We start from the raw sequence: 16,995 nt of genomic DNA, 5'->3' as shown, positions 1-16,995 counted from the left end.
CTAATACACAGTTTGGTGTGTGGTTCAGCTAATGTTCCAAAAGTCTATGCAAAACAGATTTTTCCTAGCTTGCTCTGCTTTTATTTTATGTGTTCTGATTTTATTTATCAATTAAAAGTGGATTGACTATTTGATGTATAGTTTCAAATATGAAGGGGCTTTTCCCTCTTATATCTGAGTGGGGCCATGCTGGCTGATACAGTTATGGAAACTGCAGTTTGCTTGAACACTGGACTTTTATGTGTACTTCTCAAAGTTCATGCCTCAGTTTGAGAGTTATTGTAAAGCTGAGATACATCAGCGTCATCCTTTTCAGTGTCATACTTGTACAAAGCTTCTTACATAAAATAAGAAATGTATTTCTTTATCTGGAAATCGTGATTATTTTCCTACATTATTGAAAGAAAAATGCTTTTTATAGTTTTTCTTGTATTCCTTAAGCACAGGGAGAAATAGGAAGTTTTTTCTTTTCCTGCATGTAGAGTAACATTTTTTTGCCCATTTATATCCATGATTTAATCCTTTGGATACCTGAAGAGTATATGAATATAGCACAAAAGATTAATGTGGGTTTGGAGTTAACTGACATAACAATTATCTTGTATTTGGCAGTGAGATGGATTTATTGCATGGTTAAAATTGGAATTTTTCACTTTCATCATGCAAAATTAGGTCTTCGTTCACAGAAGAACCCATGACCAAGCAATTTTCCTTTTGTATAAGAGTAAATTTGAAGCAACCTTACTATTCATCAAAATTACACTAACTTTAAACCAACATAACTGAAATAAGAATATAGTCAATAGTAATTAGACAACTTGTTTTTTAATAATTTCCATACTATCGAGTTGGAACTCTGAGAAGCATTGTGAGAAATGTTTTCTCATACTATGCAGTTTGTTAGACATGTTCTCATTTAGTTAACCTGTGCTGGAACAGAACAGAGAAGTCAGTCTCTCTTACGTGGAGGGATAAAATTTTACTCTTATTTCTGAGGATTTGGCCATGACATTTAACTTGTCACATTTTAAGTTCTACTGATTAAATTTCCAGCTTCCCTTTCATGCTGTCCTTATATTGCTTTTTTATTTTTCTCAGGTTTTCTGTTTCTGGAAGGTAATAAACCATAAAATATTGATTTAAAAGAACAATTGTGTATTTATAGAGTTGTAAGTTCATCTTTTTTCTGAAGCTTTACTCACATACCATAATTTTAGATTTTTGCATCTCCCAAGGTTTTATAATACTTTAGTAGGATACAGGAGAAACTTCCAACCAGATTGTAATGTTTGCTCCCTTGTGTATGTGCAGCCAATAATTTAAGGGGGACCAGAATTTCCTGCTGTAATATTACAATTTCTTCATCAATGCTAGTTGAGCTGTACTTTACTTTATTCCTTTTCCTTATTCTCTACACTTTGTTTGAACTGTGTTTTTGGGGTGTTTATTTCAGAATACCTGTGGGAAATATTTTGTGTGTGATCTTTGTATGGGGTTATTTGGTTGTTTGTTTGTTTTGGGGGTTTTTTTATACTTATAAATGCTTTGGTCTTTCTCCTTCCACTAATCCAGTTGATGAGTTTGTGTATATCTCTATGAAAAAGCATTCAAGAGGAGCTCTGTTATTTGTATGAGCTCAGTATCTAGATATTACACATACTAGATTTCAACTGTATTTTCTATCTAGAGTTTCCACTTAGTAGGTTCTGAATATGTACATATAAAAGAAATCTCTGAGCTCCCTTGGAAAACTTACATGAAACTCCATATATCTGAAAATTATTTCATGCATATGAGTACAAACATGCAACAAGATGTTAGCATGTGAGCAAGTCTCTGAAACATTAGTTTTCGTGGCAAAACCATCTTTTACCTCTTACTACTCTGTTAAACCCAGTGGTGCTACAGTAGAGTGAGCTGAATTCAGGTCCTTTTAGTGAATGACAGCTAAAATTTTTCCCTAAGTTCAGATGCTAGGCACTACTCTTAATTTCTGCTTGTTCAAAGCCATGCAGGGAGTTTGATTTCAAAGGGTGAACATGAAGGCAGAACTTGAACAGTGTTTCACTTTCAGGGTGATACAGGAACTAGGACCAGTGAGCTTGAAAGGGCTAGCTAGCCCTTAACAAAAGTATTAGTTTTGTCACAATCTGCATGCCAGACGCCATTGAAACTATTTAAGTGCTGAATTATACAATGAAATTTCTTCTGTTTTATGAAGAATATGAAAATCAAGAAACAATGGAGAACAATGTTTTTTGGTCACCTCTGAATAAGAATTAGATGTGAGTTAACAGTAAACACTTAGAAAACACATCAGAATTATTTTTGTGTTCTCAGTGTAGGCAAATGAGTGTGTTTAACAAATTGATGGGCAGCAGATTTAGAAGAAATGGAAGTAAGCAATATTCCAAGAGTATATTTTATTGAAGGAATTGTTTAGTGTCATTGCAAAAATGTTTATAATAGCTGAGATAATTTTGTGATCATCAATAACATTTGCATTTTTGTTAGCCATGATGAGAGCTGTCAGAGGATAATTCTTATATGTGATATAAAACAGTTGTCCACAGAAGTCACTGAAGTAATTATTCTATCTAGTGTATTGTTAATGCTTTAAAGTGGCAAGGTAAAGTTTGTCTTGTATTGTCTTTTTTTAGTGTATTTGAACTTATTCCCCAGACCTCGTAAATGTAGCTTATATCCCTTTGTCTTCTTTTTCTATTGGCTCATTACTTGTGCCACTTACAAAACAGTGACATTATTTTGATGTGGTCTTCATTTTGGCAAAAGAAAAAAAGTGTGTCTTGATACCAGTAAGGCTGTTGACATCATGTTTGACACGACATGAGGAAGTACAGCCTACTGTATGGACATTATATTAAATACTCGATCAATGAAAATCAGGCCAAAACCAAAAAATGGTCTTAGGAACGGCCTTCAGCTGTAGAATTATGCAAAGGCTTAGATAAAGAAAATGTCTCTAACTTAGAGGAAATTTATCTACTGTAACAGCCTATCCTCCATCTTGTAGAAACTGTTTCCTGATATAAATAATATGTACATAATACATAAATACATAAATAATATGTATTTAGTACAACTTCATAGTGGGGAACTAAGTTAAATGAAATATGGAAGTCCTGTTTAGCCTGACATTTCAGTCGGGCCTGTTCTCTTTTTTTTTTTGTCAAATTGTGTAAAAGGTTTTTGATTTATCAATTTTAGGAGGAGTAGGTTAATTTTCAGAGTATGAAATTTAAAATTAAACCTTTAAATAGCTATCTATCTATCTATGTGTTTTCTTGCTATAGCATTGGAACACCTTTATATAAAAATATGAAAAGGGCAAAAATGCTATGTACATTATTAAGTTACTTTGTGATTCATAAATGCTGTTCCTTTTGCTGTGCATATTGTAAGGTGAAAAATGTAATCATTGGATAACAGCTCTTTGGTCTTTGAGTTACTTACAGGAATCATTGAAGTTGGAGTAATACAGAAAATATTCTGTTTATTTTGGTCCTGCAGAGATGTATCTTCTGCAGGCAGAGAGTTAAGAAAGTCTCTGGTGCCTGCATTCAGTGTTCATATGGACGCTGCCCAGCATCCTTCCATGTTACCTGTGCCCATGCTGCAGGAGTGCTGATGGAACCAGATGACTGGCCATATGTTGTCTATATCACATGTTTCAGGCACAAGATCAACCAAAATGTGGTAAGGAATATGTATTTGTATTTGTTAAAAAATGGAATTGCAGAATTAAAGTATGTTTCCAGAGAAAATAGAGGAGAGGATCCACACTATGTATTATCATAATTCTGTTTTTCATATTTTCATGCATAGCAATCTTTTACAGTTTGAAGGTTTTTCCTTATGCTGTTACCTGGGAGAAGTGATACCTGATATGCCTAACACATTTTTTAATTTAAAGTCCTTGTTGAGTATACTGTTTTGAGAGCCAGAACAAATCTCTGAGTTCTCTGTTTTGTTAACCTGAAGTATATTATAAATACCCAGAGCACAATATCTTGCAAATACTCACAGATCCTGTGAGATAATGGATGTAGTGTATATGTAAAATCTTTGTTCTGCAGCCAAAGAGTCTCTTGAAAATACCCAGTTACAATTATTCTGTCATCTGGCAAAGTAACACTGGCATGCCATGAAAATTCATGTTATGATTGCCTTTTTATTTCTATTCTGTGCTGAGGATTCTGTGCTTTAATTTTAGATGAGACACAATGAAAAATTAGTTTAGTGTCTTTTACTTGAATAAGGTGGTTAGTATCTCAGTTAAGAAAGAACTTTTGCTATTCATCTTGGGCTTTTAAAGCTATATTTTGCTTCCTAGCAAACCAGAAAGACTTAGTATAGTCTTATTTAGGAAAGAGCTTGGCAAGTTGGACAGGTTGCAATTTTTTTTCTCCTTTATGCATTAGAAATGAAAGGCACAAACCCAGGTAATGTCTGTATAATAGATGAAAGCTTCTTTCAAGAGCTTGTCAGTGAATCCTTGGTCCTAATGACCAAGGATTCACTGACAAGATTTAACAAGACTACTGTTTTCTTCCAAGTGTAGGAAATTGTAATGCCTCCCAACCAGAGTAATCAGCCCTGAGTGTTCAATCTGCAGGTGATTTTTTACAAGGGAGACATATTATTTATCCCTGTTTAAAAATTCCATAGAATTTTAAATTTTTTTCCCAAAATGAGTGAACACATTAAACTAGCACACTTTATGTGGTTTTAATTTCTTCAAACATTTTCCAAGAAAATTAGTTTGGTTTGAGAAACAAACAAACAAACTTCTTTCTGAACAAGCAACCTAAAATAATCTCCATTTCCCAAACGTTTTCTAGTATCTTTCTGGTACAAGTCTTTATAATCTAGGTAGTGGGATTTGCATCAGTCCCATAATTTCCATGCTTTCCTAGTGATTTTCTTGACCTATATTAGGTAGTATAGATGAAAAGAAACCCCATCAACTATGGTAAAAAACAGGAATTTTGTGTGGCTATTATTTAAGAGGTTGTGTGAAGGACATTGAAAGTATCTTAGAATGAGACTGCTGTATCCTTTCCTGAAACTCAGGACTAACTTTTTTGAAAAGACTCACTGTTATTACCTCTTTCTCCCCACCAGGGCTCAGCTAAAAGTTGGCTTTGCAAAAGAGAAATGAAAGTTGTGCTTTCATGTTTTCAATTGGGCCAAAATTTGGAGAGAGCGGATATTTTATTAAAGAATGTTTTTCTGTAAAATTCTTAGCTTACTCGTGAGACGAAGGAGATTGCCATATGTTTTTATGCTTGGATTTTTACTCTGACTTTTGGATAATTAATCTAATCATATCTTTAAGCCTTTGGAAGTTTTCTCACCATTGGTTTTCTTGTTATGCTTTTCTTAGCTATTAGCTATTCCTTCATGCAGAAATAACATGGGTCTTCACCATTAGGCATAGCAATGAATCTTACTTCTAATCAACTTTTTTTTTTTTTTTTTTTGCCTGTTGTTTTAGTTTCCTTGCTTAGAAGCAGAAGAGGGAATCATGCAGACTGAAATATTATACTCACTTAGCAAATTTTTACTGGAGTTAAATAGATTATCTTGTCAGTATGAAAAAAATCTGTTATGGTATTTAGCAGAAAACATTGTTCATAAAGCAAGGATACTATTATTTCTCCTAATTTCAAGAAAAAAATTAAAATTTAAATAGTCTGATTTTTAAAAAAATATAGACTCTAATTGTTGTATCTAAATGCTCAGTGACCACCTTTGTACTGACTCGGTGTTTGCTGCTTTTTTTAAGTTTAAAAAAAAATCAAACCCCAAAAAATCAACAATCAACAAATTGCTTCTGATCACCAGGAAAAATTGTGACATATACCTATAGTGGTATTTAATATGTAAATCAATGAGGGTGCTCAACAAAAAAGGCCTACATAAACAGATAGATAAATAAATGTGTATTACTTCAGGCAAGGGCTTATTGTAGTGATGAACTAGAAAATGCATCCAACTTATTTATGCCTTTGAACTCAAGCAAAATTTTTCAACATACTTTCGTAAGTTTTTTTCACTGGGGATCAGGTTCTGTGTTGACTTCAGTGTTTTGGAGTTGCCAGTTATTGAAAACACTAGCGGGGTCTTCTGAAGAAAAATTGTCAAAGAAAAAATCAAAAGGGAAAGCAATAATCCTTAAATTTATCTGGTGCTGCCAAATGAAGTAAAGACAAAAATATTAAGAGCTGGAGTTTTTAAATGTTGAAATGACATTTCAAAAATATGTTTCCATGTTCATAGACTGAAAACTAAGGGTGCCTCTTACATTTGTTGAAGGTAGAGCTTTAAAAATAACACAAAAATTTGCTAGCAGAAAAATTTTTCTATATGGAGTGTTTTGGGTTATTGCTGTCATTGCCTATGTTATTTTTTATGTAAACTGGACTGTCAATATGCAAGGAAGGCTCTATGATTTGCTACTTACAGATTTGGATTTTTTTTTTCTTTTTTTCTCCTTGACTGTGCTTGTCTCTGGGCATGAAACATATCTCTCACGCATTTTTGTCATCTAAATTGCAAGAACACGTGGAAGTATAGTTGAGAATAGGTGCTGCAGATGGATTTGTTTTGATTAAAAGAACTCATTCCTACACAGGAAAACGAGAAAAAGGAACTCCTTTCCTAGAATATGCAGCTATCCTAACAGAAAAAAAAAAACCCAAACCCAACCCCGAAAGATCCATATAAGCCCTGCAGATCAGAGAAAGCCTGCTGGAGGCACGCTTATACTCACAGCTATTTCCTTTGGAAATTGAGAGCAGAAGGGGCTATCTGACAGCCCCAGTAATGTTTCAAAGAATAATGAAATTTAGAAGAGGCAGAGAAGGAGATGCAAATACCTGCTGTTGCTGTTTTTGGAGCTACTTAAAATTGCCTTTTACTATTATCAGCCAGTTCTTAACCTCTGTGGCATACAGGGAATTAAGGGATGCTGTCCAATGGAAGCTGTAGATCCTTTTTATGTTGAATACCTTTGTGATGGAGAATCATTGTTTGCCACTGTCTGCCAACTACGAACATCTCAGAAAGACCAAGCCATGCCTTCAGAAGAACATGTTATTCAAAAATCATGAGCTGGGTTATTTTTGAAATGTTATGCATAATTTATGTGCTGAAATTGGAATTCCAAGGAGTAAACAATGACATGAGATTTAAATTTTTGTATGGAATAAGTCTCAGATCTTTTAGGATCCCCCATTAAAAACTATAGCCTAAGAAAGTTTCTAGATATTTAGATGTGCAGTAGATACCTACTTCATGATAGTTATTACGAATTCATATTCACCTCGTTTAGATATTTAAGGTTTTTCTTTTGTGCCATACAGAAAATGAAGAAGAAGATAATTTTCCCTTTTATCTTTTTGAAGTTTGCACACAGAAGGGGAGGTTATCTTTCTTTGTATTTGGTTGATTTCTGTATTTCTGCCACTATCTTAGTTTATTCTTGGCTTTGGTACCATTAAAGAAAATCATGCTCTTTAAACTACAGCTTTCTCAATAATCTGGTAACTACCACAGCTGTTTCTTTAATCTGATAGCCTCCCTTACGTAACAACTGTCCTTTCTGATCAAAAATGACATTCTTAACATCAATAAATTCTTAAGGTTTTCTGTCAGGAAATGTTTTCTGGGATGTGCAATCAATTACAGAGTGTACTTGTGAATACGTTTTTCTGAGAAATAAATTAAGAATCCTATGAAGTCAACATACTAAAAAATAATCTCTTTGAGCTGGAATGCATTTCTTGGTTTTATTACTTTTTCTAATGAGAAATGGCATTTCTTCTCTGAAAATTTTATCATTAAATGAATGAGTATTGTCTCTTAAAATATTATAGTTTGCCCTCCATCTTCTCTGAAGAGTTACATCTTCTTTCAGACAAGATTTAAACCTTTTATTAGATCAATATCTCCTTGGGTTTCTGTAGTATAATACTTTTTCTATTATCTCATAGAAATTGATCAATTAATAGTCTCTACTTTACATCTGATCCACTTCTGCCCCCATCAAAAGCTGAATGGGATAAAATAAAAAAAGTTGAAAGATAAATTACTATGTATGTTTACATATGTTTCAAAATCAGATAAAACACACTTGTGGACATTTTATTGCTCCTATGAAAATATCAGTTAATTACTATTTTATGTACTTAATTTTTATACTTAGTCTATCTACAGACAATTAAAATGAGAAAGTAATAACCATTACATGTATGATTTTATTATATTCAATATTTTGTGACTATGCTCAGAACATTACTTTTAGGTACACATGGAAATGCTTTAGGAACATCATTGTGTTTTACTGTCTGAGGTGACCTCAACTAAATCCTACAAATATCTGTGACAGGCAGAGTTCTGACAAACAGAGATTTAGTGCACTGCCTATAAAAATGGCACAGAATATTTGTACTTGGTAAGCCCTTAGTCTTCAAGAGCTGAGAGGTTTAAAAATTACAAATCCCATAAATAGGTCCAAGAAAGAAGTCCAGTAGTAACAAGAAGTTAGCACAAAAGCAGAAGTCTTCACGTTTAGAGTGGGTTTTTCCTCTAATGCAAAAGCATTCACTTCACTGCTAATACTCAAAATCTAACTAAAAGAACTGATGCTGTTTATCCTCTTCAATTCTACTGATAAAAATCCCATAGCTTTAGGATTTTCAAGATTTTCACAAGACAATTTTAAGACTATTACATTGGCTGAAAAATTTACTGCCTTTGAAGGTTTCAAAAGCAGTGCTAGACAATTTGATGATTGTGTATAAAAGTTTTTTTGTACAGTTTATATAAACATTTATAATTAAAAATATTTCATCCTTAGATGTTCCAGTACACATGCATCTTACATGACTAGAAATTTTCAATTCTTCAGGTGTAGCCAAACTCGCAATAGATTCCCTTTGCATAAAAACAATGGACCTTTGTGAGATATTGAATAGTCAAGCTCATGAGAAACAAGTGTCTTCTGTGTGTTACTTGAATGAGAAGATACTGATTTTATATTTTCTGGTGAAGAAAGTTGCTTTTAAAGTGGAAGGTTCATGGGCATACAACAGTTGGGAGCTGAGATGATACAGCTGACTGCATGGTGTGAGCTTCTTAGTGATTGCCTTCCTACAAGGTTCCATTGTTTTTATATTTATAGAATCTATCAAGTAGCTATTGATGTAAAATTTTTGCATAGTTTAATAACCCTGCAAATATTCTGATTGATATAATTAGCACTGGAGAATTAGAAGTAAAAAGTGAAAAAAAAAATTGTTACTGATACAATATGCAAATAACTGATGAAGAGTGATCAGTGCTGTTTGAAGCTTTAAAGCAAAAGTTCTGCACAATGTGATTTAGAAAGTTCCCCAGACACTGCCGTAGACAGCTCTGGCAAGAGCTGGATGTGTGTTCAGTTATTGCATCTCACTGGACAAAATTTCATTGTCTACTATGTAGAATCATACAGGAATCCAGTACTTCAAAATCTCATAGTTTTAAAAAAATCACAACTACACTCTTGGTTCATCGCATATTATGTCTTCAGGAATATTTTACAAATTATCCTACAAATAAAACTACAAGCTTTTCTAATGATATATTATTGATATAATGCAGAATAATTTTAAGGTATCAGTTGCAGAAATATGCTTTGATATGGTATTCTTCAGGTGTCATTTGTTTTCCCACAAAGTGAAGAAATTTTGTATGTAAAAGAAGTTGTGTTAATGTGATTGAATTAAATTAATTTAATTTGAAGTTTTATACTTGAGTGATGAGCTGTTATTAACCCTATTTTTACACTGATATATTTTTTAATGACTAAGCTGGTATTTTAAATGTATTTCTTCTTTTAAATTATTTTTTTAAGAGAGCTAAAGGATGTAGTAAAGCCATTACAGTTGGACAGACAGTCATCACAAAACATAGAAATACACGATACTATAGTTGCAGAGTCATAGGAGTGACATCTCAACTTTTCTATGAAGTCATGTTTGATGATGGTTCCTTCAGTCTGGATACTTTTCCTGAAGACATTGTAGTAAGTATCTCCGATTCATTCTGGTTTGTTTTCTTGGTTTTTGGTTTGGGGATGGGTTTTTGTGGAATTTGATTGGTTTTCTTTTTTAAATTCAGGAGTTGGAACCTCTTAAACTACTTCTTACGACCTTGAGGAAGTAACATTTTAATACTCAGTTCATGTTTGTTGCTTTAACTGCTGAGAATGATTATTTTCTAGTGAGCTTCCAAACTTAAGTTGTTCTAATTAGTCTTTGGCATTTGACAAAATAAATCAAGAGTAATCTTAGATCTTTTAATTAAATAAGAAAGATGCATTTAATAAAGGATATGAAAGAGGGAATTCCATATATCCTTCTCTGTCACTTAGAGATAACTTGTAAAAATTCCTTGCAGAATAGAAAACTTCTGTAATGTGAAGAATAGCTCTCAAGAATCTGTTCTAACAACTTATTTACTCTTTCTGATATTTAGTTTGTAAGATCACATTATTAATGATAAAAATCATCAGGGAGAAGATGGCAAGTTTATCTATATGTAGTATAGTTTATTACATTTCAAAAAGCATCTGAGATTTTGATTTCCCTTATGCACTTACATAAACTACCATGGCTCTCTTAATGTTAAAAACCACATTGTGCACTTGGCACATATGAGCAAAATTTGCAGTCGGAGAGAGATTCTTTTTCCCTCTACATTTGCAATGAATACATTGGATTTAAGCTTTGTGGTGTAACGAGTGAGTGCCCTTTGACATCTTTCTTGTTATGTGACTCTAATCCTCATTGACCTTAATGATCCTCTGAATCTTTCATGTGCTAAGCCAGTACTTTTGGTGTACCTCCTGATAGCTTCTAGAAGTTGAAGTCTCCAAGGATCACTGGTACACAAAAGTGCTGTTTGTTCCAAGACCACTTTTCACTTAGTCGTGTTCAGTATGTAGAGGGGAAGAGCCTGGTTTATGCAGTGATGCCAGAGAATACTGACTCTGCAGCTCAAGGGATACAACTCCTAGGAGTGCTCCATGTTTTTCTCCTGTGAAAGTCTTCTGCTCTTCTGCAGAAGAGAGTTCTTCTGCTTTGTGCATATCTAATATTTTCCTGAAAATAGCATTAACTGACAGATACATCAGTGGAAATGATACTGTTGCTCTTGGAAGCTTCTCAGTTATTGAAAAATATGATATTTTGGTTTGAAAAATGAAAATATGGTATATGGTTTTGAAAATATGGTATTCAAAAGGTTCAGGTTGGTATTTGGGGATTGAGCTGTTTATCTCTGAATGGTCTGAACAGTCAGCAAATTTCTCTTATACATTGTTGAAAATTTATGTCTTAATGCGAAATACTGCAAAAGTATCTATTAATGATTAAAGATATTCTGATTTAGGATGATCAAGATACTAAGTAAATGTGGCTGTATTGTTATTAGAGATGCCTTTTGTAAGTGCCTGCATCAAGGATCTGGTAAGGCAAAGATGAGGAACTTCTTGTTGTCCTAGCAGGGGAGTCTGATCTGGAGCTAAGAGTAAATGTAATCAGGTCTGGATGTGCCTCGGTGCTTCTCAGATAGTGGATGAACACATAATTGTTTGATGGAAACACCAAATGAATTTCACATTCCTTAGAGAAATCTTGTTGTGTTTTCATTAGATAATATACCTGCAGCAGTTACTGGAACTGAAAAAAAAAAGGTGTTTTTTCTTCTTTGCAGATGAAAACTTACTAATCCATGCAATGTGCATTTCAGGTGTTAGTGCCGCTGGGAGGACTTTTTCATCAAATCTGGTGTGAAAGCAATGTTGCTGCCTGTTGAAAAACTTACTTTTCTAATCTGTTTTCACTTTTCAACCAGCTCACAAAAATAGCAGGAGCTTTTTCCTCTTCCAGCATGTGCAGAATCCACTACATAATTTCAGCTCAGCTTGCAATAGACTAGAATTCCAATGTTCAGACGGAGATTTATTTTTAAGAAAGAAAATAGGGAGCAGGAAAAGTTCAGTGTTGAAGCTTCATGAAACTCTGTTTGTATTCAATAACAAGCAAATCAGGGTATACATTGTTCTCTTCTCATATGTATTTCTCTTGGTTTGTGTTAGCATTTAGTAAATATATAAGGTGGAGAGTTACTGAGTGTGTTAACTACAGACACATAATTAGATTTTTAAATTTCAACATTTTTTATTGCTTGAGTGTTATACCAAATTTCTTAGAGAAATCACTCCTCAATTACAGGATTTAAACATGTGAGTTAGCTGTCTGATATGCTAACCAATCCATTTTCCTTCAACCCAGGAGGTGTGAGAGGTGTAAAGAAGTACATGGATACAATCTCTTCCTGGACACAACAGCAGGACAAATTCCTCTTGTAATTGCTGGGAAGACTACAGTAGGGGGGACAGTACCTGATATCTTGCAGGACAACTTGTGAAATGACAACTTTCACAGTTTAATGTTGCATGCACACAGCTAAGGAGTACATATACTGCAGTCCTGAGTATCAGACAGCATGTATGTGTGCCACTTGCTACTTCTTGAAGTATTAATGCTCCATAACTTGTCAAACAGCCCCTAGCACAGCACCAAGAACAGTACTGTTCTGACCAGTAGACCAGGTGTCAGTTCACAGGATATGCATTGGGAAGTTTTTCAGTTCTTTGGTCTGATCCATTAGGGAGTTTTTTCTGGTTTTGTTTTGATACCTAATGACTATGGCACTGGCATATCTTAGCATTCTGCTAGAATATTACTCTTGGTATATAGCTAGAAGATTTACTTGTTTCTGTGTATATTGTGGCTGCCAATATACATATATGTATAAGATTTGGATGAAGTTGTTCCCATGCTACCTTATTAAAATAACAGAACAACAGAGAGGTTTTGCAGTATGCATGTTTGGGGAGAGATAGATACCACCATATTGTATTGATTGCAAGGAAGGAAACAGATAATTACAGAGTGAAGCACGCTTTGAGACTGTTGAGCAGTCTCATTACAAGCTAAGTGAGCACACACCACCTGAAATATTAAACATCTTCCAGGCTCTTGCCCCTTTAAGTGGCCTGGTCCTTCAGTGATGAGTTTACAGAAAATTCTTCGATGTCATGGATTTACCTTGTGGTTATCAAGAGAAATAGGTGAACAAAAATGAGTGTAATTCCTGCCATGACATAACCACACTGTGTTTTAGTTTACTTGTAAGTGTATAAATGTTGGTATTATCCATTGAGAAGGTAAAGTTGGGCTGTGGTAGTCATGTCCACAGCCCAAAATGAATTTTACTTATTAAAATCTATAAATCAAATTACATTTTTTAACACGGTAGCGAATGGAATACTGCTGTAATTATTCCTTTAAAGCAAGAGCATCTGAAGTATGGATGAAATGTGTTTGAAAGAACAATTGATCCTATATTCAGGAGTTCATGAGGATTTTTCACAGAACCACAATTTGGAAAATTTTCTGAGGTTCTGATAAAATCCAAAAAGCATCCTCTTGAAAAGTATATATTAGTTCAGGTTAAAACATTCGGATTACAGCTGTCAGAAGCAGGAATGGGAAATTAATTTTCACAGAATTATATAGGTAAGAAAAGATCTTTAAAATTACTGAGTCCAACCATTAACCTAATACTGCCGAGGCCACCACTAAACCATATCCATAAGTGCCACCTCTGCATGTCTTTTGATTGCAGCCAGGGCTGTTGACTCAACCTCTTCCCTGGGCAGCCTGTTCCAGTGCTTGATAACTCTTTTGATGAAATTTTTCCTCATGTCCAATCTAAACCTTTACTGAGGCAAACTGAGGCTATTCTCTCACAGCTCAGATCACATCTCACAAGGCAGCACTTGTTGCCTTGGACAAGAGGCCAACTTGCGCCTGGCCTACACCCTCCGTTTAGGCAGTTGTAGAGAGTAATAAGGTCACTCCTGAGCCTCCTTTTCTCCAGGCTAAACACTCCCAGCTCCCTCAACCAATCCTCACAGGACTTGTGCTCCAGACCCTCCACCTGCTCCATTGCCCTTCTCTAGTCTCCCTCCAGCACCTCAACATCCTGCTTGGAATGTGGGGCCCAAAATTGAACACAGTTTTCAAGGTGTGGCCTCACCAGTGGTGAGTACAGGGAGACAATCCCTGCCCTGGTCCTGCTGGCCACGCATTCAACAAACCTGGAATGCTGCCTAGGGTTGTTGTGACCCAAGGGCAGGACCCAGCACTGGGCCTTGTTGAACCTCACACCACTGGGCTCAGCCCATGATCCAGCCTGTCCAGATCCCTCTGCAGAGCCTTCCTGCCCTCCAGCAGACCAACACTCCCACCCAGCTTGGTGTCATTTGCAAACTGACTGTCCATTCATTTGATCCCATTGTCCAGGTCATCAGTGAAATTACTGAACAGAACTGGCCCCAGTACTGAGGCCTGGGGAACACTACTGATGACCAACTCCTGGCTAAGTGTAATTACATCCACTATCACTCTGAGCCCAGACTTCAAGGTTTTTTACCTATCGAACAGTATGTCTGTTCAAACCATGGAAACCCAGTTTCTCCAGGGGAATATTGTGTAAAATGCTATCAAAAGTTTTACAAAAATCCAGGCAGACAACATATACAACCTTTTCCTTATCCACTAAGCTTGTTACCTTGTCACAGGAGATCCTGTTGGTTGAGTATCACCTGTGTTTCAGAAACCCCTGCTGGTTGGGCCTTGTGTCACTGTACTGCACGTGCTGTTTGATGACACTTGGGATGATCTATTCCATGACTTTCCTTGGCACTGAGGGAAAGTGCCACTTTGCCTGGCACTCGGTGTGACAGGCCTGTAGTTCCCTGAGTTCACATTTTGAGCCACCTTGAAGATGAGTGTAACATCTGTCAGTCACCATTCAACTGAGACCCCCCAGTTAGCCTGAACTGCTGGTAAATGATCCAGCATGGCTCAGCAGCAAGCTCTTCCACCAGTTCCCTCAGTACCCCTGGGTGGATCCCACCCAATCCCATAGACTTGTGTATGTCTAAGTGGTGTAGCAAGTTGCTGACCCTTTCTGTTATAAATGGGCCAGGAGACCTGCTCCTTTGAAAAGCCTTTATTAGTCAGCTCTTTAAAGGGGGAACTCGAGGGGTCGCCTGCGCCGCCGCTGCTCCTGTCGCCGCCCTCGCTCCTGTCGCCGCTGAGGATCAGGTGTCAGACGAACCTGCTGCTCTCCCCGCAGCAGAGTCGGGGGTTCCGGCCTCGCGGGAATCCCCGGCAACCCAACTGGGCTCGTGTGGTCTAGGGGCGTCACTTCTTCCCAGTCCCTTTGTGGTCGTGGCGAGGCGGCAGAAGCAGAATTCAGTCTTTAGGTAGCTGAGGGTCTTCTCGGTGTTGTAGTGCCTCCCTTTTTACCTGGATTTGGTGCTGGGTCGCGGCTTTTGGGTCCGCTTGCCGGCAACTGCACTTCGGTTTTGGAGCGGTGCACCATGGAAGTCCTTGGATTTTCCTATTAGGTGGGGCCGGCAGTTCGAGGAGCCGGTGGGGAATGGGGACAGCCTAGCCCGACGGAAGGGGAAGGGAACCCGGGGTTTTAGAGGGGGTATACAACTTGGAATAAGATTTTTGAGGGTACAAACTTTGGTACAAACAGCTTAACAGACCGGTTTACAACTGGCATAATATTTGAAACAGTACAACTTTTTAACAAATGACAGACTGTGTAAGAAAATGGGAATCTCTTACATTTTATTCATTTCACTTTCCTCTTGGATTTTGAGGTCTTCATTCTGCTCCCTACCCCAGTCTTCCAGCTCAAGGGACTGGTTCTCACAGAACAACTGGAATTAAAGACTGAGGCAAAGAAAGCAGTCAAGTACCTCAGCCTTTTCCTCATTCTTTGTCACTGTCTTTCCCCCACAGCATCCAGTTACAGATGGAGATTCTTTTTAGCTTTCCTTTTGGTGTGAATGTTTACCAAAACATTTTTCATTGTCTTTTATGGCAGTAGACAGATTACATTCCAGCTGGGCTTTGGCCCTTCTAATTTTCTCCCTGTGTAACCTCACAACATCCTTGTAGTCCTTCTGAGCTGGGTGCCTATTCTTGTTAAGGTGATAAACTCTCCTTTCTTTCCTGAGCTCCAACTAGATCTCTGTTCAGAGATAACTTCAGTTCATTTTTTGCATGTGTCATGTTTCTCTGTCCAACATTTTCCTTGATTTTTTTTTTTTGTCTATCACTTTTTATTAAATGGTGCCACTTTATCTTGAGAAAAATTCAAGCATGAAAAAAGCACTACCAAACAGTGAATTTTCTAACATATCAACAGTGATACCTGAATCTTTAGCAGAATTTTGTTGATACTTACTGCAAGTACCTTCTTCCAGGAGTGGAGCCAAGAAAGCTCTCAGTCTGAAGAGAAAATGAGGAGATTAAAGTCTGTCTTTCTGTGTCTATCAATACTTTAAATTTGCCACTGTCAGGAGAGGGAGAAACAGGGCTCTTGAGAACTCTGACAGCCAAAGTACTTCACTGAAATTATTACAAAGGCTACAATTTGTTACTGTGTGCACCTAGATTTCACGCATCTAAAATTGTTATCCCCTGCTTTCTTTGTTAAAAAAAAAAAAAGTCAGAAAAAAAGCAAAAAAGAGCACATTTTAGTTTCTAGTGTTTGAAGAAAAAACCTGACAGTGTGATAGCAATGTAGTTTAAGAATGTTAATGAAATAAATCCTTAACAATAGTCCACAGCTTTTTCCGTGAGGGACTTCTTTGCAGTCCTCTACCATCCCAAGCAACAAATGTTCGCTTCATATCCCTCAAAATTAGGAAATAAAGGTTTTGACATCTCATGACCCACACCCTATTGTATATGCTGTATACATATATACTCTATAAACTGTGTGTGTAAAGCTGCCATTTCTGTCTGGGGTGATGATCATGGACTTGCT

The 16,995-nt window shown here is 36.3% G+C and overlaps 1 protein-coding gene across 1 annotated transcript in view; it reads left to right on the top strand.

Annotated features, from left to right (window-relative positions):
• Positions 1-16,995, top strand: part of KDM4C (lysine demethylase 4C) — a 246,651-nt gene that overhangs the window by 210,367 nt on the left and 19,289 nt on the right. The window contains exons 18-19 of the mRNA XM_066339406.1: positions 3,532-3,717; positions 9,923-10,093. Coding sequence (XP_066195503.1) covers positions 3,532-3,717; positions 9,923-10,093 — 357 coding nt within the window. The remainder of the gene's footprint in view (positions 1-3,531; positions 3,718-9,922; positions 10,094-16,995) is intronic.

Source organism: Sylvia atricapilla, chromosome Z (genome assembly GCF_009819655.1).
Source record: "Sylvia atricapilla isolate bSylAtr1 chromosome Z, bSylAtr1.pri, whole genome shotgun sequence".
NCBI lineage: Eukaryota > Metazoa > Chordata > Aves > Passeriformes > Sylviidae > Sylvia > Sylvia atricapilla.
This window is presented reverse-complemented; position numbering and strand designations above follow the sequence as displayed.